At 47.5% G+C, this 26,017-nt stretch overlaps 2 protein-coding genes across 2 annotated transcripts in view; both read right to left on the reverse strand.

Annotated features, from left to right (window-relative positions):
• TNFSF10 (TNF superfamily member 10) overlaps nucleotides 1–26,017 on the reverse strand; it is a 407,659-nt gene that overhangs the window by 225,067 nt on the left and 156,575 nt on the right. The gene's annotated exons all lie outside the window — the stretch shown is intronic.
• The window catches only part of LOC137425971 (muscleblind-like protein 2a), a 47,760-nt gene that overhangs the window by 19,624 nt on the left and 2,119 nt on the right, over nucleotides 1–26,017 (reverse strand). Inside the window, exons 2-4 of the mRNA XM_068114693.2 lie at nucleotides 23,864–24,025; nucleotides 21,329–21,559; nucleotides 3,369–3,734 (exon numbers count right to left, since the gene is read on the reverse strand). Of these exons, the coding sequence (XP_067970794.1) occupies nucleotides 3,369–3,734; nucleotides 21,329–21,559; nucleotides 23,864–24,025 (759 nt within the window). The remainder of the gene's footprint in view (nucleotides 1–3,368; nucleotides 3,735–21,328; nucleotides 21,560–23,863; nucleotides 24,026–26,017) is intronic.

Below are 26,017 nucleotides of genomic sequence, written 5' to 3' on the forward strand. Positions count from 1 at the left end.
CTTCACCTAAAACAGCAATACTGCAGACTCTGTCTGAGATAAGGTAGAATGTCTAAACTCTGCATCTAAATCTCGTGAACCCAACACATACTGTTGCATCCCCATCTCACCCCGATCTACCCTACTGGAGTCTGTGTCCTCATTCGAGAAAGTTGAGAGCCTTCTGTCTGGCCTTCGCCCGACTTTAACGACTGACCCAGATGGCATCAGTGCCAATGTTTTCATCTCCTGCTCTGATGTTCTTGCTTCCCCTCCATCTACCCCAGTGATTCTGTCTCTTTTTCTACTTCCCTTCTGCTTGGAACTCAGAAAAACATCATTCCTATCCACAAGAAGGGTGCAAAAAAAATAGTACCAACGACTGACTATTGGGCCTGCTTCCAATTACAAGCAAGGTCATGTAATCCATCATTGCTTCTGATGTCGTTTTTCCTGTTCTCAAACAGCCTCATCTCTGACCATAAGTTCGGATCCCATCCTGGTCATTGAACTCTGGACATGCTTCTGCTCCTCTCTCAGGCCCATAAATCTCAATCAAGAGGATAGAACCACAACCATCTCTCTTTGCATATTTTGGGCATTTAACTGTCTGGCATCTTGCTTTGCTTCCCAGCAGCAATGAAGAATGAAGGCAGCATACTGCCTGTGGCATAGACGGCAGCCTTAATTCCTGGATTTCTGACTTCCACCACTCAACCAGTCAGTATGGCTATCAATGGAACTCTCTCCTCTCTCCCAGGGGAGGCTGGGGTTCCCTAATGCAGTGTTTTGGGCCCCGGTTTTTGTTCATCTATACCTGACCTGTCCAATGTTCTGGAAAACCCTCTCTTCCTTTTTGCAGCCCGACTCCACATTGTGCCATACAGTACCCCATCGCTATGTGGATAGCAGCTGCATCTCTCTCTCTCTCTCTCTCTCTCTCTCTCTCTCTGTTGAACTGGAATTGATGAGAGATTGGTCTGATAAATGGGAGACATCCTTCAATCCTGGAAAATCTCAGTCTCACACTATCGCTCCAGAAGGATTGTCAAACAAATCCACCGATTTCCTTAAAAGAGGTAAAATCATAAAGTGGAAGAGGTTCAATCGCTTGAACCTCTCGGCCTCACCATTTCCTGGGCAACCACATGGAAAAGTTGGCGTCCAAGGCCAGCCACAGACTGGGATTCCTCGTTGATCCAATTCTTTCCTTTGAAAATCAGGAGGTACTCACAGCCAATAAGGCCTTTATCTGTAGCTCAATATAGCATTGTTTTCCACTGTGGGCTAGCACCCCAGCATCACATTGGTCTCTCCTGGATTCTGTGAAATCTAAAGCTCTCAAAATTATTGAAATCTCCCATGACGAGGCCGGGGAAAAATGTCAGTTGCTCTAACGTCACATGCAGGACGGTGATCTCTGTTATTTACCGTGATCTCTGTGTTTCATTAAAAAAAAAAAAGAAAAAAAAAAGGAGAGAAGCATATCACGAAAGGACGGGCTGTCTGGTACTTACCACTCTGGTCAGCGCCTTGGTGAACTTAATTTGCCTTACCAGGAGATGAGAGGAGTTATTCAAGTAACATTAAAAATTTTTTTTATATAGTCCTGGCCTCTGATGTCTTGGCCAGGTTGATGGAATTTCCAAAGATATTGGAAATTTTTTGAACTTAAAATGATTTGTCAACTGAAGTTTGTGTTTCATGGCATTTGACTTTTACAAAACAAAAAAAAAATCAGGTCACCCATAGTTCAGGGTAGAGTAGTAATGTATGTGTGAGACCGATGGTTTGATTACTGTAAACTCGCAAATAATATATCTCAAGTTTGATCATTCATGGAGCTTGAAGGATACAGACGAGCGAAGCTGGCGAATGAGCAAAGATTATGTCGGTCATAATCAAATTGGAGTAGTGCAATGGTAAAGCGTGATCTGGCCCTCTGACCTGCTTTCTCTGAATACCACTGGATCTGCCATGTTCCTCAGCTTTGTTATACCGAATCTATTCCTTTTGTGGAAACGACAAAGAGTAACCGCAGGTGATGACACCACCATTAAAACAAGCCATACACCTGGGCAACTTGGTCGGAGCGAATCCCACACAATTATTACTCCACAAATGAAAACGTTCGTGTGATGGAGTCCGCATTCAGTGTGGACATCGTGTTTGTAAGGAGCAAGGTGTTGTAGTGTGTAATGGTTAATGCAGCGTAAAACGTAAAACGTTCGTGTGATGGAGTCCGCATTCAGTGTGGACATCGTGTTTGTAAGGAGCAAGGTGTTGTAGTGTGTAATGGTTAATGCAGCGTAAAACGTAAAACGTTCGTGTGATGGAGTCCGCATTCAGTGTGGACATCGTGTTTGTAAGGAGCAAGGTGTTGTAGTGTGTAATGGTTAATGCAGCGTAAAACGTAAAACGTATGTAAAAAAAAAAAAAAAATTTTTTTTTCTAAAAACCAAATTGGATTTGATTTACTGCATGTTTTGTTAAATTCCTTTCGAATCATAAAAAAAATAAGAAAACGGTATTTGGTTACGTTTAAAATCCTTTTCCCCCCAAATATTCTAAGGCAATAAGAAAACGTACAAGGGTCGTCTTCTTGACACCTGCAAAGTGACAGCATAAATCAACGTAACTGTGTCGGTTAAAATATTTTGTTGTTGAGATTTCGGAAGTTTAGGAATTCCAAATTACAAATCAATTAACATTAACTCATTATCTTACTTTAAGTAGCTGTGTTGCAAATGATAATCATTACAAATTACATCTCGATCATTTGTATGTTCAAACATCCACAGACAATTTTTCTTTTGATAGGATTCATCTTCTTCAGTGTAAGTAACACATGAACCTCTCACTCTCACGATTTTTTTGTTTTTTTGGATACAAGATCGAGGCTCGTGAAAGAGCTAACATCAACCACAAAAAAACGGACACACAAAACATACAATAAAGGGAGCGGGAGACAAGATGGGGAGAGAGAGGGAAGCACACAAGTACAACATTTGAGAGTAGGGACATCGGGAGATCTGTGGGAGGGAAAGGGCTTGGGGGGAGGAGGCATGGGAAGGGGGGGGGGGGTGTGAGAGAGGTATAAAACACATGGACACTGCTAGAACTTCCAGGAAAGAAGTTGGTATTTCAAAAAAGTGGATCTGGGGTGAATTAACGGGGGGTAGAAAAGATCAAGGCCAAGATGCAATGGGAATGTGGTGCAAACATTTTTTTTTTTCCCCATAAAATAAATGTTTTCTCTGAAGACGGAATTAACATTTTAAAGACCCCCGATGTTCTCAAGTTAAAACAACTATTTGGTTGTACTGTACATCGCACCCACACCATGCACCATAAATTGCTTGCACGCGCACATTCAGTGCCAGACTCACCACTGCGGCCGCAGCCTGCACTGCGGCCTGACCAGCCTGCTGTTGGGCGGCTCGAACCCGGGCCTGTAGGTGGGCAGGCGGGTGGAAGTACTTGCATCGTGGTCTGTCGCATCGCCCGCGTACGTGATCCATGCACACAGTCACCGTGCTGGGTCCGCTTGCCGCCGTAGCGGTCACCACACCACCGATCCCGTCGCCCAAATTCCCCACAGGGATGGTTTGAATGGCCGGTCCTTCTGCCTCCGCTCCCGGAACCTCAGGGCCTCCGATCATGTGCAACGGTGTTGAAGAGATGACAGGTGGGTGTGCAAATCGGCATTCTGCATCAGAACGTGAGCACATTCCCCGCTGAAACTCCCTGCAAACCTTTGGGTTTTTAGAGCGAGAGTGGGAAATAAAAGCAAATCAGACTTGAGCCCTCGGTCTTCCTTTTTCATAAGAAACAGGTCAAAGTTTGGGGTTCAATCCAGCTCTGCTCTTCTCGCGTACGCATTATGCTCCTACAATAATATCCGGTGCCAGCAAGTAATATATGAAAGGGCGACGTGATTGTTCAGCGTCCAGTTATTAATGCAAACACATTAATTATATACAAACACAAAGCTGATCTAAAACCTCCCCTAGAGTCCATAGAGTCCAAGAAATGCAACTTACTTTTAATTGTATTTTTAAATATATCATATATTATTTAATAATCACAATTTACCTACTGCATGACACAAGAATGTATGTTCCATAACAGCTATTGCCACGCAAATTCTAACGAACACCTGCCACCTGTGAAACACAATGGTATAATCAACACAAGCATCCAGAGGGGTAATTTCAAAATGGCAGCTAGCATGGAGGGCGGGAGGCGAGGGGGAGGGGTGTTTTTCACATTCTGACAACACCTTTAGGCAGAAACGGGTTCACATTTGCCTCACTACTCCCCAAGAGCCCTTACGCTGATGTAGCATGGCTGGTCTGTCAAAGGCCCTATCATTGTCACTACAGAGATCCATCCATCCATGGGCAGAGGCAGTGCATGACTTGCTGTTCATCCATTGGGTAGTTGACACAAAAGGTCGGAACAGGTGATACAGTGCATTCAGAAAGTATTCAGACCCCTTCACTTTTTTCACATTTTGTTATGTTGCAGCCTTATGCTGAAATCGTTTAAATTCATTTTTTCCCTCATCAATCTACACTCAATACCCCATAATGACAAAGAGAAAACAGGATTTTAGAAAGCTTTGCAAATTTATTAAAAAGAAAAAACGGAAATATCACATCGACATAAGTATTCAGACCCTTTGCTTTGACACTTGAAATTTAGCTCAGGTGCCTCCCAATTCTCTTGATCATCTTTGAGATGTTTCTACACCTTGATTGGAGTCCACCTGTGGTAAATTCAATTGATTGGACATGATTTGGAAAGGCACACACCTGTCTATATAAGGTCTCACAGCTGACAATGCATATCAGAGCAAAAACAAAGCCTTGAGGTCGAAGGAACTGCCTGCAGAGCTCAGAGACAGGATTGTGTCGAGGCACAGATCTGGGGAAGCCTACAAAAAAATCTCTGCTGCATTGAAGGTTCCCAAGAGCACAGTGGCCTCCATAATCCCTAAATGGAAGAAGTTTGGAACAACCAGGACTCTTTTTCGAGCTGGCCGCCCGGCCAAACTGAACAATCGGGGGAGAAGGGCCTTGGTAAGAGAGGTGACCAAGAACCCGATGGTCACTCTGGCTGAGCTCCAGAGATCCTGTGTGGAGATGGGAGAAACTTCCAGAAGGACAACCATCACTGCAACACTCCACCGATCTGGGCTTTACGGCAGAGTGGCCAGACGGTGTGGCCGGAAGCCAAACAGTTCAATCTTGGTTTCATCAGACCACAGAATCTTGTTTCTCACAGTCTTAGAGTCCTTTAGGTGCTTTTTTGCAAACTCCAAGTGGGCTTCATGTGTCTTTCACTGAGGAGAGGCTTCCGTCTGGCCACTCTGCCATGTAGCCCAGATCGGTGGAGTGTTGCAGTGATGGTTGTCCTTCTGGAAGTTTCTCCCATCTCCACACAGGATCTCTGGATCTCAGCCAGAGTGACCATCGGGTTCTTGGTCACCTCTCTTACCAAGGCCCTTCTCCCCCGATTGCTCAGTTTGGCCGGGCAGCCAGCTCTAAGAAGAGTCCTGGTTGTTCCAAACTTCTTCCATTTAAGAATTATGGAGGCCACTGTGCTCTTGGGAACCTTCAATGCAGCAGAGATTGTTTTTGTAGGCTTCCCCAGATCTGTGCGTCGACACAATCCTGTCTCTGAGCTCTGCAGGCAATTCCTTCGACCTCATGGCTTGGTTTTTGCTCTGATATGCATTGTCAGCTGTGAGACCTTATATAGACAGGTGTGTGCCTTTCCAAATCATGTCCAATCAATTGAATTTACCACAGGTAGACTCCAATCAAGGTGTGGAAACATCTCAAAGATGATCAAGAGAAATGGGAGGCACCTGAGCTAAATTTGTAGTGTCATCGCAAAGGGTCTGAATACTTATGTCGATGTGATATTTCCGTTTTTTATTTTTAATAAATTTGCAAAACTTTCTAAAATCCTGTTTTCTCTGTCATTATAGGGTTTTGAGTGCAGATTGATGAGGGAAAAAAATGAATTGAAACGATTTCAGCATAAAGCTGCAACATAACAAAATGCGAAAAAGTGAAGGGGTCTGAATACTTTCTGAATGCACTGTATCTACAGTCACGTGAAAAAGTAAGTACACCCCATGTAAAGTTTTGACTTTTTCAACATATTTCAACATACAGCTATTTGATCTTTATTTCAACAATATTGATAGATAAAGGTGATATAATATAACAAATATCATGAAACATTTACATTTTGTTGTCCATTGTATAATTTAAATAAACGTAAATGCAAATTTCGCATGTGGAAAAAGTAAGTACACACCTACATTTATCACTACTTCAAATACCTAAAATTAGAATCAGGTGCACCAGCTCAGGTGCAAATGATTAGAACATTGTTAGAGAGGATCTTGGAGGAACCTGTCTTATTTAAACCTCAGACATTTAGTTTGGTTTGCTCTTTGTTGTTGAAGTGTGTGGCGTCACCATGCCTAGATCAAAAGAGCTCTCTCAGGCCTTCAGTAAGAAGGTTATAGATGCCTACGAGTCTGGGAAGGGATTTAAAAAGATCTCCAAACAATTTGAAATCAATCATTCAACTGTCCGGAAGATCATCTACAAGTGGAGAAGATTCCAAACAACTGCCAACTTGTTCAGGCCAGGCCGCCCCAGCAAGTTCAGCCCGAGAGCAGACCGCAAGATGCTGAAAGAAGTCTCTGAGAACGCCAGAATGTCATCACGGGACCAACAGGTAGCTCTTGCCACTGTTGATGGCAAAGTGCACGAGTCTGCCATTAGAAAGGGGCTGCACAAATTTGATCTACATTGGAGGTGTGCCAGGAGGAAACCTTTGCTGTCCAGAAAGAACATCAGGGCAAGACTAAAGTTTGCCAATGAACACCGAGGCAAACACCAGCACTTCTGGAACAATGTGCTCTGGACAGAGGAGTCAAAGGTAGAGCTATTTGGCCACAGTACCAGAAGACATGTTTGGCGAAAACCAAAGACAGCATTTGACCACAAGAACCTGATACCAACTGTAAAGCATGGTGGTGGAAATATTATGGTTTGGGGCAGCTTTGCTGCATCAGGGCCTGGGCAGCTCACCATCATAGAATCCACTATGAATTCTTCATTGTACCAGAGGGTGCTTGAGGATAATGAGAGGCCATCTGTCGGAAAGTTGAAGCTCAACCGAAGGTGGACCTTGCAACATGACAATGACTCTAAACATACCAGTAAATCCGCCAAGGAATGGCTGAAAAGAAATAAATGGAGGGTTCTGGAATGGCCAAGTCAAAGCCCGGATATAAATCCCATCGAGATGTTGTGGGGGGATTTGAAACGAGCTGTGCATACAAGAAACCCCTCAAACATCGCACAGCTGAAAGAATTCTGCATGGAGGAGTGGGCAAAATTTTCTCCCAGTCGATGTCAGAGACAGTTATAAGAAACGCCTACTTGAGGTTGTTTCTGCCAAAGGGGGCAATACCACCTATTAGAGCGAAGGGTGTACTTACTTTTTCCACATGTAAAATTTGCATTTATGTTTATTTAAATTATACAATGGACTACAAAATGTAAATGTTTCATGATATTTGTTATATTATATCACCTTTATCTATCAATATTGTTGAAATGAAGATCAAATAGCTGTACGTTGAAATATGTTGAAAAAGTCAAAACTTTACATGGGGTGTGCTTACTTTTTCACGTGACTATGTCTATAAAGGCAAAAATCTCTCTCTCTCTCTCTTGCTCTCGCTCTCTCTCTCTCTCTCTCTCTCTCTCTCGCTCTCTCTCTCTCTCTCTCTCACTCGCTCTCTCTCTCACTCACTCGCTATCTCTCTCTCTTTCGCTCTCTCTCTCTCTCACTTGCTATCTCTCTCTCACTCTCTCTCTCTCTCTCTCTCGCTCTCTCGCTCTCTCGCTCTCTCTCTCTCTCTCTCTCTCTCTCCCTCTCCCTCTCCCTCTCTCTCTCTCTCTCTCTCACTCGCTATCTCTCTCTCACTCGCTCTCTCTCTCTCTGTTTTATGTGTTTGAGGCACGGCCGCACCTTTTAAGTTACATACTCCAAAATCGGCAAAATCGGCGTACAAGTACAACTTTTGTGGGGAGTAATATAGGCTATGTGGCCATAGCCTCATGCGAAGGTGTGTGTGTGTGTGTGTGTGTGTGTGTGTGTGTGTGTGTGTGTGTGTGTGTGTGGAGTGGGGTGGGGGGTGGGGGGGGGGGGGGGGGGGAGGAAAGGCATAAATTCTCTCTGTAAATGTGTACCGTGCAGCACCATCAGGTGGTGGTGACAGAGGGTATTGCAATTTCTTTCTTTACCTGGGCAACACTGAGGTTAAAGCACTCCTCACACAGGTAAATTTGTCCTCTTTCCCTTCTCCCCCACAAAATGGAGGAGCCTGTCAAAGCCATCCCACTCCCTCCCCCCACCCCAAACGATATATATACAGTATATCTCTCCTCTCCGTCTTCCCTCCTTCTCCCCTTCCCTTCTAACCTTGCTCCCTACGCATCCCCCTTCCGAGACAATGCCAGGTAATTCAGCTAGTATTACAGTATAGATAATTAGTATGGAAATATTTTTTTAGTTACTAATCATATTTACTTACATGATAACAATTATATACAGGCATTTATTGGACTATTGTATCTCGTTTGAAGAACTTTTTGAATGCCCCTCGTACAGCTTTGTCATTTTTACATTGTTTGATCAAAAATCTAAATGTTTTATTAAGATAAAAATTATTTAAGTTCAAACTTTATCACAGCAAGTTTGAAGTAAATATTAGGAAATGCACCTCACATCTTATATTAACCCTGGTGTTGGCTTAATAGTTAAGGTGGCTGGCTTAAGATCCCAGAGTCCTGAGTTTAAGGCCCCTTTTGAGGCAAAATGAGTACCAGCTGACTGGGATTAATGAGCCATTTGAGTATCTTGCATCGGAGTGGCGACCCATCTAGGATTGTGCCCAATAGCCTAGAAGCTGATTTGGCAGCCTTATGCATCATCATGATGCAAAAAGAAGTGGTCATCATCATCATATCTTATAATAATTTATCATAATTTGTTGTAGTGCTTTTGATTATTTTCTTTTTTCCAAATCTGGTTCTGCAGTGATCATGAACATCTGTCACTGTATTTAATATGGTTATGCTTTCCTTTGTATGACAATGCTAATTGAACCACCTTTACAGACCATTTTTCCCCACAGAGCAGGGGTTGGCCTTTTTTGGGCACCGTGGCCCCCCTTTTGAAGCAATGTTTTGTGGCCAGATGCTCTTCCTGCCGCCAACCCTGTTCGTCCCTCTTGCGACACACAGGGAATTACCAGTAAACTGGTACTCAATTTGTCAACCTCTGAAGGATGACAGGATGAGTCAACCCCCCTGGTGTAAATTCAGCGATCGACCGGGATTCGAACCCAGGATCCTTGGGTCCCAAGCCTGCACCCTAACCGCTAAGCCAACACCAGGCTATGACAACGCTAATTAGAAATAAAAAAGGTTATATTGTACATAACCACTAGACCGCATATCAGGCCAACATACTAAGGAGGAAATAGTGACATTCATCAATAACAGTATAGTTGTATCTATGAGCAAGCTTTGGGATATTTTATGAATACCAGAAATGTTTATCTTTTCTTTTTTTCTCCAAACCATCATCAAAATGCACATTTGTGTATTATTGTGCAATGACGTCACACTGGTACATTTGTTGGGGGGGTGGGGAGGGATTTTTTGGTCCGACCAGAATCTTCAGGTGGGGAAGAATTTAAAAACCTTTTTGCCATTATTACGCATTTTGACACGTGCTCGTGTCACGTGACATACATTCTTTGTCTTTGGTGTAGATGCAATTAAATTTTATTCTTCCATAATGCTGAATAATAATAAGAATAATTTTTATTATTCTACAACACACCAAGTTCCACTTGGTAAATATTGTTACAGATACGACTTTGATGTTAAAGTGGGCCGAGCGGAATGGCCGCCGTATCCGTACAAGTTACCCGATTGTGCCCGAATGTTGACTAATCGCGCTACGCTGGCTCAATAGGAAAGAGAAGACACCCGGCTGGATTATAATGACACAATACGACACCAGGGTTTCGATTCTCAAGTATATTCGTACGGAAAAAGGTTAGATTACAGGGGCTAGAGGTATATTACAGGAAGATAGGCACTTAGACACACTCTTATATTATCCCCGGACAGACGACAGACACACGGGACAAAATGCTGACTCACACGGGGGTTGATGAAAAGGGGAGGCAGGTCGCGATGGCTCAGGTGCACCTGGCTCAGGGACAGAATCACGTACGGTGGTGTCCAGAGATGCGTGAAGGTATCACAGCGCTTGTGGGTCGCGACTTTGGTCTCAAGCTGGGGAGGTCGCTCAGCGCTCGGGAGGGTGGCGTCTTTTCCTTCCAAGCTCGGGGCGCATCTCTCGTCACGTCCGGCGCGGGGCCGCGTATATATCCGGCGGGGAGTGACACGCCCTCGGCTCGTTAGCGCCGCCCCAGATGGCATCGGCCCATGGCTTCTCATTGGGTGCGGGGGTTACCGGCTCCGCCCTTGACGAGGGGCCGACAGGGAGCCCCTTCGTGGTAACCCCGTGGAGCGCGTGGTCAATGGTGGCTAACCGAGCCGGAAGGAGGACGCCCACTCCCCATGCCGTCACCGCGCCGCCCCCCTCTTTTGTTGTTGTTGTTGTAGTTGGCGCTTCTTCATGGGGAAGAGATGCGGAGAGGTATGGGGAGGTCCTAAACTTCCTAACAGGTGCCATATAATCACATTCTGGTGCAACGAAGAGTCATAATTAATGGAAACAAGTCCTTAACTGACATAGATTAAGAATAACTAGCAAGATGTCCTATAATTGTCTACGTGTGGTGCGGGGGACCTGGGCACGACATTTAATGGGGGGATGAAGGGGAAGATCGGCTCTAATGGGTGTTGTTTACAGACAATGGGACTAGGGAATGGGGTAAGGGAGAGTTGGGGAGTATCGGAGAAAATAGGGGAATATTTACAAGCGGATATGGAGGCCAAATTCCATATTCGCAACATTGCACCCTTCTCTACCCTCGGGGCGTCCCGACCCGATAAATTTTTACCTACTTTAGTGTGGCACGCAATGTAGTTCCCTCTACTATTAACTCTACCCTGAGTGCGACAGTTTTACAGATATTCACAAATGAGTAAATATGTCCCCCTGCGACGTTGCACCCTTCTCCTCACAGAAACACACCCACAGGATAACCGAATCCGGAAAGAATTCTCAAACTAAACATACAGCCGGTAGGGAGCATTATTTACAAGACTACGCTGCTATTTACACTACGATCCAGGACCTGTTTTTGGAGGAACACATGCAGATGTTATGCATAGAGAGAGCGCGCTTGCCAACATCGATACACCAACCCACGAGTGCTCTGTGGCCGACGGCCTTTAATAACGTGCAGAGCACCCTATCCCGAGCATCAACAGCACCACCCCACCACCAATCGGTGCAGTCACCATTGTTCATTGGAATAAAAATAACTTCAACAACCCCTAACCCTGCAGGTGTCTCTTGCTCTTCTTGTGGTGCACTTGGTGGTGTTAACTATTAGTGGTTCACCTGTATGGCATAGGTGCCACGTTGATCCATAGGTCCATCCCCGGGTGGTGCTTGGCCGCAAACGAACTGCGGTCCATTGTGGGTGGCCACAAACATTGCGGTCCATATGGTGTACCGATCCAGGCAGCGAACAGCGAAAGTGCAGGCCCACAACTGCGCAGCCAGCACCTCTCTCTCCTCTCTCTCTACCCCAAAGCCAGATCCTCGGAGGTGGGAGACAAAAGAAGCAGACAAGTGAGTAAGGTGGTAAGGGCGCAAAAGTGCACGCAATATAAGGTAATGCACACTGGGGGCACATGGGAACCAGGTGAGACAGGTACGTTCCTATCGTACGCCCCCCCCACCAGGTAACCTACATGGCCCCTCCCTTACCCCTTACTGCATCCACAAAACACAACCCTACTCATAAACATCTACTTTACAAATCAACAAACATCCCTACTGTCTTCCCCGTTCCTCCCATATACCAAATTCGTCTTCTCTCCCTCCTAACCAATCAAATTTGCCATTTTCAACTCTCATCAAAATTTGCCATTTTCAACTCAACATCAAAATTTGCCATTACCAATTCATCATCAGTCCCTCCTAGGGAGGGAGAGATGGAATCACCCCAATGTCTCATCCACGTCGTGATGCGTCTCACAAATCCTCACAGCAATCTCATTTCCTGCAACAAACAAAGAAAACACAGGTGTGGAGTCATCATCATCACCACAGGCAAGTGGCTGCGTATGGTGCGACAGGTTCATCAATCCTAACTATCTCCTAAATGACTTTAACAACTTTACACTACCCGGGGGCTTTCTCCGGCCAAACCATTGGCCCTCTTACACTATGGGTTCTAAAAACCAATTCCCATTGGCCAAACTGTGGTGCTCTTCAATTTGGGGTCTCACTCCCCCGATTCATCTCCCGGTGCCCTCGCACAATTTCTGGGCTGCGGCGTGTACCTCTCCCAGTGGGTCTACCCACCTGCACACCTCCACCACTGCAGTTGCCTCCGAGCTTACCTGCTCCTCACCCTAACCTAACTACCTGGGGAAGGCCCTCTGGCTCTCTCCCCACTCCGTGCCCTCTCTGGCACTGGGCTGCCCGATCCACACCCGGGATCCTCAGGCACCCACTCACAACTACCGGCTCCCAGAGCCCACCTGCGGCCTCACCTGGCCGACATCCTCACAGTGGTGGAGTGCCCAACCAACTACACACACTAACAGGCTACACGCCCAGCCATTTCCACAACACTAATGCACCCATTCACAACACCATTCTGCAACCGCACCACAAATGCCAATATCCAACCACAATTTACCTGCACCCTCTACCTAACACTTACACTACCCGCCCCGGGTGCTCGTGAAAGGGGTCCACTCTTCCCCCATCCACACCTTCGCACCATGCACACCACTCCGTACCACTCACTCCAACTCTCTCCACACACCTGTACCTGCACACCTGTGCTCTCACACCTGGTGCCACCTGCACCCTTCTCTCCCCAAGCGCATTCGCGCTGATCCACAACACTCACTACTCATACACTGCTCCACACACCTGTCCAGTTGCACACCTGTGCAATCACACCTGTCCAGTTGCACACCTGTGCAATCACACCTGTTCAATTCTCACTCACACGGCATCATCTCAGCTAACTACTCCCTTCTGAAACTTGCGCTTCCCAGTCGTCCCTTTAAACTATTGCGCTCCCACGTCATTATCATCCATACTAATCTACCTGCGTCCCCACTACAGGTATCAGTCACTAACTAAACTTAACGTTACCTAATGTCATCTTCGCTAGATCCCTACACACCATATCCTAACCCACCCGGGCTAGTTTTCACTGCCATACACCCCATAAGCTATTGCTCCTTTGCCCCACTCACATGGGAAAGGTGGCAGGGATGCCACCCTCTCCCACCGGGCCTATCGCTCCTCAATCCCCCAGTCCTCTGGCACTAATAAGCCCCCCTTATTCAGAGGTACTGGGTCCCGCCTCGGCATCTAAAGCCGAGGCGATCCACGGGGGCGCCTGCTCGCCGGTGTAAGGTCTTATCCGGTCGGCGTGGACGATCCGAGGGAGGGCTCGTGGCCCCATTTTGATCTTAAAGACCACGTCACAGATTTGCGACAGGACGACTCCTGGGCCTTGCCAGGGGGAGGTGAGTTTTGGGCACCTTCCCTTCCGCCTCCGGGGATTAAAGAACCAAATCTTCATCCCCGGAGCGTATTGACTCCCCTGGCTCCGGTCGTCGTACCTGCGCTTCATCTTTTCCCCCCGCCAGATGGAGTTGGCGGCGGGCGAAGGCATGGACTAGCTCCATGCCTTCCTCTAGGTGACGTGCGTACCCCTCCCTCGGCGGGTTAACCACTGTGTCTGGCACGGGACCGCATAGCAAGTCGGCGGGAGCCCGTAACTCCCGCCCATACATAAGCAACGCTGGACTGCATGCGGTGGCCCCGTGCTGGCTGGTTCGGTAGGCCATGAGCAAGTAAGGGAGATGTTCGTCCCAGTCATCCTGACGGGTGGTGGTGAACAGTGCCAGTTGTTGGATTAAAGTTCGGTTGAATCTTTCCACCATCCCGTCAGATTGAGGTCTTAAAGGCGTTGTCCTGGTTTTTCGAATTGACAGGAGACTGCACACATCTTTTAGTAATTTGCTCTCAAAATTTCGTCCCTGGTCGGTGTGCAACTCCTGTGGAATCCCATGCCGGCACACAAATCCTTCCACGAAGGCCTGCGCTACCACCCCTGCTTCTTGGTTGGGGAGGGCGTAGGCCTCCGGCCACTTGGTGAAGTAGTCCATCACAACGAGGATATACTTATTACCTTGGCGGGTGCGGGGCAGCGGTCCTAGAATATCCATAGCCACCCGCTCAAGGGGGGCCCCCACCTGATGTAATTGAAGGGGGGCCCTCATCCTCCGTGCTGGTCCCTTTTTGGCAGAACAGGCGTCGCATCTCCGACACCAGTCCTGTATGTCGCGCCCCATATTCACCCAATAGAACCTCCGGCGGACCCGAGATATTGTCTTTGTCCTGCCCAAATGGCCGCCGGAGCGGGTACCATGCACCTGTTGCAATATGACGTTCTTGAATTTGTCAGGGACTATCACCAGCCAGGAAGTTCGATCAGAGGGAACCTCCACCCACTTGCGATACAAGATGTTGCCTTTCAATTCCAGGGTCTGCCACTGAGCCCAATATGCCTTTGTCTGCGCCCCGAGGGGGGTGACCTCTTCCCCCTTTGGTCTTTGCCCCAATTTGACCCATTGGAACACCGGCCCCAGAACAGGATCCTCCTGCTGGGCCGTGCTCCAAGCCAACTCTCCAAATTCCTCGTCCGCGGTTAGTGGCAAAATTGGCCCTCTCACCCGGGTTGCCCGGACGACGAGAATCGGGGCGGAATCGCCCAATTGCTCCCTCTCCTCGTGTCTCGCACAAAATTTACAGTTTTCCCCCAGACAAGGACGCCGAGAGAGTGCGTCCGCATTACCATGGGCCTTCCCGGCCCTATGGGCCACATCAAAATCGTACTGCTGCAACTTTTCCAACCACCTTGCAATTTGGCCCTCCGGTTCCTTGAACCGAAGGAGCCATTGCAAGGAGGAATGGTCAGTTCTAACCAAAAATTTCCGCCCGTACAAGTACGGGTGGAAATGGTTCATGGCAGCCAGCATAGCCAATAACTCTTTGCGAGTGACGCAATAATTTCTCTCGGGCCTACTTAAGGCCCGACTATAATAACCAATCACTCTCTCCACGCCCTCCTGTGTCTGAGACAAAACTGCGCCCAATCCTTCCTGGCTCGCATCCGTGTCCAGGGTAAATGTCCCGTCACTAGTGGGGTAAGCTAGAAGGGGTGCGGATGTTAGACACCCCTTCAATTTTTGGAAGGCCTCGTGGCACTCCCGTGTCCAATTAAATCGCGTCCCCTTCTCCGTAAGCCGGTGGAGGGGACGGGCCAACTCCGCAAATTTCGCCACAAAGCGCCGGTAGTAGGAGCAGAGTCCCAAAAATCCCCGCACCTCTTTGATGGTACGTGGTGCGGGCCACTCCTCTACCGCTTTAATTTTGTCTGGGTCTGTTTTTACCCCCTCGCGGCCAATCACGTGACCTAGATAGGCCACCTCTCTTGCAAACAAAGTGCACTTACTCGGGTTCAGCTTCAACCCTGCCTGTCTGAGGCACCCGAACACCTGGTCCAAATTAGCCAGTGCCTGGGGGAACGTTTGGGCATGTACCAGGACGTCATCCAGGTACACCAGGCATGACTGCCATGGCATGCCGCCTAGTACATGCTCCATCAATCTCTCAAAGGTGGCGGGGGCGTTACACAAACCAAACGGCATCACAGTAAACTGATACAGTCCCTTACCTGTGGAAAATGCCGTTTTCTCCTTCCCTGCCCTATCCATCTCCACCTGCCAATACCCACTCTTGAGGTCCAAAGTTGTGAACCAATTTGAGCCCGCAACGGCATCGAGGGTGTCATCAATCCTTGGCAGGGGATATGAGTCCTTGAGTGTCACGTTGTTTAGCTGGCGATAGTCCACGCAGAACCGCGTGGTCCCATCCTTCTTTTTGACCAGCACAACAGGTGACATCCAAGGACTTCCCGAGGGCTCGATCACACCTGCGTCGAGCATTTTTGCAACCTGCTCGTCAGCTTCCGCCCTCTTGCTCCAAGGGAGCCGTCGGGCGGCCTGACGAATAGGCCGGGCCTCACCGGTGTGGATCTGATGTTTCACCAGGCCCGTACGTCCAATATCCTCGGTGGACAGGGAGAAGAGGTCCAAATGGGACCCAACCAGTTTGTGTAAGGCCTCCCTCTGGGTACCTCCCAACTCTACGCTACTACGATTTACCATCTCGCAAATGGGATCGGGCCAATTCCTACTTGTTATTGAAGGCTCCCCCCGGGGTCGGCTCGGCTGGACGTTCTCGCCCCTCACTGTCGCGACTTCCTCAACTGGGGTGCAGCCAGCTACCCTCGTGCCCCTTACTATAGTGCGTGGTTCTGTACTCACATTTACTACTCGGACGGCCACTACCGGTCCGTCCGTTTTTACAAGGGTGCGGCCCACGATTAAACCCGGTATGGACTGCGCTGCCACCGGTTCGACCAGGCCGCAGGACTCCTGCCATGTTGGGCGAGCTGCCCACCGGGCCGGCACTATCGCCTCGGCCCTGGGGGGGATGGTCACGGCCTCGGAAGCCTCCAGCTCCGCTCTCTCGGCCGTGCTCACTCCCCCTAACGGCAGCTCTTCTACTCCCACCTGCAGGATCCCCCGGCACAAGTCGATTTTACAACCGCTGGCAGTCAACAGGTCCAACCCTATTAAACATGGGTCGCACACCTCCGCCACCCAAACATCTATCTCCCTCCTTACCGACCCTAACTTGAGGGTCACAGAACCACGCCCTATGATCGGGGCCGTTACCCCGGTAGCAAGCTGCAAACTATAATTTTGCAGGCGCTGGATCTTATCCCAGCCACCTGCGCTCGAATCAAGGACCACAGGGCTGATGATCGTGGCGCTAGCTCCTGTGTCCACGACGGCGTCTACCCCCACGCCGGCAATTTTGCATCTAATTGTCAGGCTACCGGTTCCAATTTGGCCACAATAAATGACCTGTCGCGTCAATGAGGGCTCTCCTCCATCCTCTGCTGCCGAACACCGCCCTACGTGCCCGACACCTTCTAGTTTCCCGGGGTCTGGCGGGGGGGTGTCTGGGGTCGGCTAACCCGCTCCCCCCTGGGCGGAGTTGAGGACCTCAACTGCCGGGGATCATCCCGGCGCGCGTTTCGACAGTGCCGCGCCAGGTGACCCAGGCGGTTGCAGGTATAGCACCTCACCTGATAAGGTGCTTGCCTCCGGAATTCCAAATTCCCCCCCCTGTAGGTCCGAATTGGATTACCCGCTCGTGGTCCACCGCGGGCCACCTCCGGGGCCGCCTGCCATGGTCCAGGTCCTGCCAGGCGCTGGTCCACCAGCCTCCGGACCATGCCCGCCAGGTCAGGACCCACGTCGGGGGCGGGCCCCCTAAGGGGTCCGCCCTCCATCGGGGGTCCCATCTGGCGGACCGCCATTGCGAGACGCTCGCCCCCCCGGGCCAGGGGCCTCGCTGCTTCCCAACGGGCCGCAGCGTCAGCCGCCTGGCTCAGAGTCTGCGGGCGCCACATGGCGAGCTGTTGCCGGAGCTCAATATCCGGGAGGGCCTGGATAAAATGGTCCAGCGCCAGGCTTTCCCGGGAATCCGCTGCCATGCTAGCATGTGCGATCCCCACTGCGCGGCGAATGTCGTGGGCAAGTTCCCCGATGGCTTCCTGGGGCTTGCGCTTTCGCAGCGCGAGCTGAGCTTTAACAAGCTCGCTCTGCTGTTCTATTCCAAATCGATTAATTAGGGCGTCGCGGAGGGCTGGCAGGGTGAGAGCACCCGCTGGTAATGCCGTCAGCACCTCCGCCGCCGCGCCGCGCAATGCGGCCACCAGGTGTACTCCACCTTCGTCCTCACCCCAACCGTTACCCTTACACACACAGTCGAACTGCGCCAGGTACGCGCGTAGATCACTCTTGCCGTCATACGGCGCGAGTGGGACCTTGTGGGACCACCTCGTATGCGAGTCGTTGCCCGCCGGCCGGACCCCGTGCGTCGCCCCTTGCGGGGTCAGCGCGGGGCCGAACCGGCCGGGCCCCCACAGTACACTACCCCCAAGGGGCTCTCGTGCCTCCCCGGTCCCTCCAACAACTACCCCTGTTGGTGTCGATGCATGGGTCACACCTCCGCAACCCGCTACCCATTCCATACCACCACAACCTTGCTCACCCACACCTCGCACCTCTCGTTCCATACCCTCCGGACCAGCCATACACCTCACTCTTGGCCTCTCACGAACATCCGGGTCTATCTCGACCCCCAAGCTTATTAAATCACCTGGCGCATCATACGCACGACCATATTGGTCACCACTTACACCGGGTCCTCTTTCTCTTCGCTTCTCCTCCATCACCTGCGAATCCCTCATCCGGTTAATGAGCACATCATCACGATCCGAACACAGACTTTGGACCAATTCTTTTACTTCCTCCTTTATCTCTTTCTTATCCTCTCTCCGTCGCTTCTTAATTTCGCTCACCCCTTCTTCCACTTCCTCTAATTTTTGCTTCATCTCCTTCATCTCTTCGTGCGCCCCTTTAAGTTCTTCCTCTAACTCCACTTTATTTTTTTCTATGTGCTCCCGCACCTCCCGCTCTTTAACCTCCATTACCTCTACCACCTTGTCCATTTTCCTCGTCAGGTCCTCATGTACCGTCTGGCACTCTTTTTTTATTACCCCTACGTCCTTTTTCATCTCCTTCTGTGTCGATTTTAAACCCTCTATTACCGCTGTGTTCTTCTTTACCTGGTCCCCCAGCTCCTTTTGTCCCACTGTCAGTTGTTCTACTCCCAGCGTCAACTCCTCTATACCACCTTGCAATTTTACAGTCCCCTTTCTCACCTCTTTCTCCATGCGCTCCTTACAGTGCCTCACCTCCTCGCGCACTCCTCCGACCTCCTCACTCACTCCTCTTCTGATCTCCTCTCCCATCACTTGCATCTCCTGCCCAGATGCCACCCTCATCTGCTCCATTTCCTCCCTGTGAGCATCCAGTTTGGTTTCTACCCCCATTCTGACCCCCTCTATCTGCTGCTCCATTTGTTTAACTTCCCTTTCCGCTTGGTCCCTCATGTCCCTCAATTTGCCTTCCATACTGTTTTCTAACCCCTCTAACCCTTTTTGCATCCCTTCCATTTGATTCTCTTGAGCGGCCATTCTGTTTTCTACCCCCGTTAACCCATTCTTTACTTCTTTTATCCCGTTGTCTAACTCCTCAAAATTATTGTCTAACTTCTCAATTTTCTTGTCTAACTCCTCAAAATTATTGTCTAACTTCTCAATTTTCTTGTCTAACTCCTCAAAATTATTGTCTAACTTCTCACTGGTACCCCTCGCTTCGTCCCTCATTACCCCCATTTGGTTTCCCAACCGCTCACTATCAGCCCTCGTTTCCTCCCTCATTTTCTCGCTATTCTGGGCCATAAGGGCCTTCATTTGTATGAAAAAAAGGCCCCAATCCATCGGGGGCGCTGCCACGGTCGCTGGCGCGGTGATCAGCGAGGCGCCATTTTGCGCGCCCGCTTCTTCGTGCGTGACGGCGCTATTTTGCGAACCTGCCGCCCTCACTGCTTCGCTCTCCTCCTGTCCCTCATTTTGGTCCTGGATCGACCCTACCTCACTCTCCCCTACCGGACCCCAGCCGTCTTGATCCGCCATAGCGCGACTTGCAAAATTCGAGTTTCGTAAAACAAAACAAATTTCGGCCGCTCCAAATTTTGACCAAATTTTTTTTTTTCCTCTATTCGTTTTTTTTTTTTTTTTCTTCAAAATTTGGTCGGGCCTCGAATCCCACTCCTGACACCAATTGTTACAGATACGACTTTGATGTTAAAGTGGGCCGAGCGGAATGGCCGCCGTATCCGTACAAGTTACCCGATTGTGCCCGAATGTTGACTAATCGCGCTACGCTGGCTCAATAGGAAAGAGAAGACACCCGGCTGGATTATAATGACACAATACGACACCAGGGTTTCGATTCTCAAGTATATTCGTACGGAAAAAGGTTAGATTACAGGGGCTAGAGGTATATTACAGGAAGATAGGCACTTAGACACACTCTTATATTATCCCCGGACAGACGACAGACACACGGGACAAAATGCTGACTCACACGGGGGTTGATGAAAAGGGGAGGCAGGTCGCGATGGCTCAGGTGCACCTGGCTCAGGGACAGAATCACGTACGGTGGTGTCCAGAGATGCGTGAAGGTATCACAGCGCTTGTGGGTCGCGACTTTGGTCTCAAGCTGGGGAGGTCGCTCAGCGCTCGGGAGGGTGGCGTCTTTTCCTTCCAAGCTCGGGGCGCATCTCTCGTCACGTCCGGCGCGGGGCCGCGTATATATCCGGCGGGGAGTGACACGCCCTCGGCTCGTTAGCGCCGCCCCAGATGGCATCGGCCCATGGCTTCTCATTGGGTGCGGGGGTTACCGGCTCCGCCCTTGACGAGGGGCCGACAGGGAGCCCCTTCGTGGTAACCCCGTGGAGCGCGTGGTCAATGGTGGCTAACCGAGCCGGAAGGAGGACGCCCACTCCCCATGCCGTCACCGCGCCGCCCCCCTCTTTTGTTGTTGTTGTTGTAGTTGGCGCTTCTTCATGGGGAAGAGATGCGGAGAGGTATGGGGAGGTCCTAAACTTCCTAACAGGTGCCATATAATCACATTCTGGTGCAACGAAGAGTCATAATTAATGGAAACAAGTCCTTAACTGACATAGATTAAGAATAACTAGCAAGATGTCCTATAATTGTCTACGTGTGGTGCGGGGGACCTGGGCACGACATTTAATGGGGGGATGAAGGGGAAGATCGGCTCTAATGGGTGTTGTTTACAGACAATGGGACTAGGGAATGGGGTAAGGGAGAGTTGGGGAGTATCGGAGAAAATAGGGGAATATTTACAAGCGGATATGGAGGCCAAATTCCATATTCGCAACAATATAATACAGGCTGCAACTACTCCGAAAATTCACCACTTTTGTTGTTTTATGCACAGCTATCTTTCCAAAAAAAAGAAAGAAAAAAACCCAGGGGTTCCTTTCTGACCTCCAAGCGATCTGTTCGAAGCAACTTGTGGGCAACAGCAGCCGCCGCAGCGACGGAGGGCACGGTGATGGGTGCAGGGCCAGCGGGCGGCGACAGCAACATGGTCGTGGGTTGCTCAGCTAACAGATTGAGGCCGAGACTTGTAGCCGGGGTCGAAAAGAAGGGAGAAGCCAGAGACAGTGATGCAGCTGGAGCGGGTGCCATGGGGAAGCCATGACCAAGGGGCAGCATCTTAGGAGGATGAAAAGAGAGGACCATAGATAGAGGAGGTAAAACAATTAATTAATATGCTTTTGACATAAACTTCTTATTAATGTTCCTGAGTAAGAAGTACAATAATTTGGAATCTCATTGCAATATTGTGACAAGCAACAGCAGTTTCACCTGGATACCATACCTATGCAGGTGCATCGCCTGAATTAAATGACTCTGCTTACAAAGGTAAAACAACAGGCTGTTTAAGTGCCAATCTGTGTGATTCCAATTAACTGAAGATGGCATTGGTGTGCTGCAGAGACAGGATCATTGTGCACATGACCCTAAAAAAGAGACGATAAATGCACTCGCGAGATGCAATCGGCCTTTCGAGCCCCGGACCCAAATGCCTGGTGAAGTATCCGGTCATGTGGTGGTAAGTTTGAAATGCACTCGGGGGGACTGTTCCGACACTTTAAATCAAAGCGTGCACATATTTCTGGTGGAACTCATGTGGAATGACTCTCATCAAGAGAGGACAACACGATACATATACAAACATATACAAAGGGTGAGAGGATTTGGGACTGTACAGAAAATACCTTGGTAATGTCACAGAAAGCTTCAAGGAAGTGCTGAATATGAGCATAAAACACAATACTGTATCTAAAATGATAATATGGTGGCGACCACTATCTCTTGCTGCAAGCTATTTGGTTTCTATGTCCACTCTTCTGTACTTTTTTGAACTGCCTTCTGGAGTCTCTCCAAAGCCTCAAGCAGGTGGTGCACCACAATCTCATGTCACCACCTAACCCTTCCCTGAACCTTTTCCAACCCCATTAATCACACCTTACCCAGCCCTATATTACGTGCAGGTTACTGTGCTTCCTCCCCTCGTCTCTCTACTCTTTTCCTGTTTGTTCGTTGCCTTGCTTGATGTGTCCACCTGTGGTCCAACTGGCTCATTGTTAGTATGTTGATTTTTTTCCCCCCTTTGTCATCCTACTCTCTTCCATGAGCCTAGATTTTGTAAACAATCATCATACTAAAATACGCCATTTCGTGTCTGTCTGTTCGTCTGTCTGATGAATTCTTTTTTGACGCAATACATTTCGTCGTTACTTATCCAATCTCAACCAAACTTGACAGGATGATGAAGGGTTACATAATGAAGGTTGTAGCGCATTCATTTGCCCCCCTCCCCAAGGGGGTTTTCTCCCCCGAGCGGGTTTTCCCCGCCATTGCCGTCAATGGCGTTGCGTGTTGAGGTGTATATCAATGTTAAATTAGCTTTTTCGTGGCATTTGTCCAAAGAAGAAGATTTATCGTGGCGTTTTTCCAAAGACGCTTTTAATAACAAAATTAATGATAATCGCACATTGTTAATGTTATTTCAAAACAATATTAATACTAATAATGTCCCACTTCCCCAAAGTGTTTTTCCTGCAGTGATAACGTGAATAAATAGCTTATTGTTATAATGGCGTTTCCGTTTCCGTGGCTTCTACAGGAAGTAAAAATATTATAAACCACAAACACGTATGCTTAGCTTTTTAAACACTCGCTAATGCTCTTTATAACACTAAATGAAAAAATTTGGAAGAATCCCGACATCCGTGAAGTAAGGTTTATTCACAGAACTGAGCGAAGATCTACTGTACTCTATATAACCCACAAATATTGGGTTAATAACATGGCCCTTTCTGCCGCTACCGTGGCATTTTTCGTAGCGAACTTTTGAAACTCGCTCCTGCTATTTGATACGAAACTGAAAGGGAGAGGCTCGGGTTGTGCTCCTTTATCAAGCAGCTAGCTACGCTTGCCAAGCCAGCTGTTCCTTAACGCTTTTGAATAGAGTGCTTGCTCGAATGCTTAAACCACTTGGCGATCTCTCCACAAGAAACTTGATAAATGAACACACATCCAATGTTCTTGAGACCCGACCAGAGATCGACTGTAATCTATATACCCCAAAGAGGAATGTCCCTCCCTGCCACTCCCGTAATCAGCGGGTGTACTAGTATTTAAAAGAGGAATTAAAAAGTGTATGCAGCAGCCTATAAGGCGACTTTGTCTTCACAGCTTTTACTTATGTTTCCTTGGACTATTTTGTACCTTGCTTATGCTTTTGATTATTAATGTTAGCCAATTCATCTTTTCATCAAAGGCCCAGGGATTCGTCCTCATAGGTCATATCCTCAGGTGGACATTGTTGTACATAAAATTAACTTAAATACGGACAACAGGGATTGGGGGTAGAAAGGGGCTCGCAGGACAGAGAAAATGCAAAGAAAGGCATATGGTAGTCACACGGTTCTGACCATGGATAAAACTGACCATGGGTGAAAGGGCAGGCAGGGAGGCAGCCAGCTGAGCCTGCTGGGCCAACAATACTGCGTGCTTCTGCTGGATTAGGTTGTTACGCCCGTTGATCTCTAGCTGTGTCTTGAGGTGTGCCGGAGGGTGGAGGTACTTGCAGGTTTCCCGGGAACACCGCCCCTGCAAGGGCAAGTGGTAAAAAAAAATATTCACGCTTTGTAAGCCATACACATACAAAGATGAGCACAGAATAAACTCATCAATTAATTGAAAACTCATTTTCCATTACAATAAAACATGGACATGGACATGGAAGAGATTGTTTAGTCCAACCGGCATTGTCATACCAACTTCATCCCATGTATTTGAACCTATTTGAACCCAACACTTAACGCACTGAGAACTAGAAAGGCACTCAGTGGAGAGCATACCTCCTCCAGGTGAACAGTTTACGTTTTGTATCCCAGAGTAGACCAGAAAGTCACAATACAGAATCACATTTAATCGAAATCATTCGTCCATAACTTTTTGAGATCTCCTGATTTGTATCGTTTTTAGCCCTATCTCCCAATGGTGAAGAATCACTTAATAAATTAAATAATTCTCAAATCCGAATCCATATTCAGATCGTCACCAAAATCGAATCTGTTTGTCCTTGTCAGACACTCAACCGGTCCACCAAGTTTCGTCCAAATATGTCCACAACCTTTTGAGATATCCTGCGATGTATCGTTTTTGGCCCGATCTCCCAATGGTGAAGAATCACTTTAAAAATTCTAGTAGCCGGATCCGAATCCAGATCTTCACCAAAATCTAATCATTTCGTTCTTGTCACATTCGCTACATCTCTGCCAAATTTCGTCCGAATCCGTCTACAACTTTTTGAGATATTTTGTTCGCAAACAAACAAACGGACAAACAGACAAACAGACAGGGGTGAAAACATAACCTCCATCCACCTGCTGGAAATTGCTAAATGTGGTTGTTAATTGAACTTTTCACTTTGCATCCTTGAAAGAAAAATGCACTGTTCAGGTGTAAATACAAGTACTGTATACAACTTGAAGAGTGAATGTCCCAGAAAATTGTGTGGAGGCAGCCAAGCCTTGAACATAATCGGCTGTGAAATAATAATTGGGTTTTTAATCGATCTTCGTTTAGATGTCCTCTTGGATCGCGTTGAAGACTTGAGGCATCAAACCTACATCCTGTGGATGTAAAATCAAGTGCAGCACAGCGAGATGCAGGTGTTACCTTGAAAGCCAGATTTGCATGTATGAGTGTGCGTGTGACGCAGATGAATGCGCCAATCCAATGACCTTAGACTTCTGCAGATTGACAGTTTATTCGATAATGAACTGTGGAATGTCTTCATATTACTGAGTACGCACTGGTACTGTGAAAATACACAAGAGCTATTTTGAAAACACAAAATCATGGTTTTTAAAAAATAAATAAAATTGAAATGTTAAATAAATAAATAAATAATTGAAAAATTTATAAATTGAAATTGTTGAAATAAATAAATAATTTATAAAAATAACTTATAAAAATAAATAATTTGTTGTAATAAATAATAAATATTATTTTTTGTTCACTAATAATAATGTTCACTAATAATACTGTTCACTAGTAATAAATAATGTTCACTAATAAATAATAAATATTATTTTTTGTTCACTAATAATAATGTTCACTAATAATAATGTTCACTAGTAATAAATAATGTTCACTAATAAATAATAAATATTATTTATTTGAATAATATTTGAAATAAATAAATTTATAAAAACCATCCAAAATCATTTTGTATACTCTTTGTTCTCGATATTAAGTAAAATGACTGAAATAATTAAGGGTGTCGTACTGGCGAAAAATTGAGAAAACTACATAGGTACCTTTGAGAGGCCTTTACACAAAAACAAAGTCAAGTTAATATCAAATTTTCAGTTTTTCTTGAAAGATATAATCTTGGCTTTAACTCAGACCAGTTTCAACGCTTCTTTGTCATATTACATGCATATAATTTGCATAAATTAGACCGTCAATAAAAAACAAGGAAAAACAAAGAACACATTTCTACTTCTATCTTCCATGTCACCTATCATTCTTTTCGCACAAAACTTGGTACATGTATTATACATGTGTTACTCTACTACCTGATGAGAGGAT

This window comes from Myxine glutinosa, chromosome 4 (genome assembly GCF_964187855.1).
Source record: "Myxine glutinosa chromosome 4, kmMyxGlut1.1, whole genome shotgun sequence".
Lineage (NCBI taxonomy): Eukaryota > Metazoa > Chordata > Myxini > Myxiniformes > Myxinidae > Myxine > Myxine glutinosa.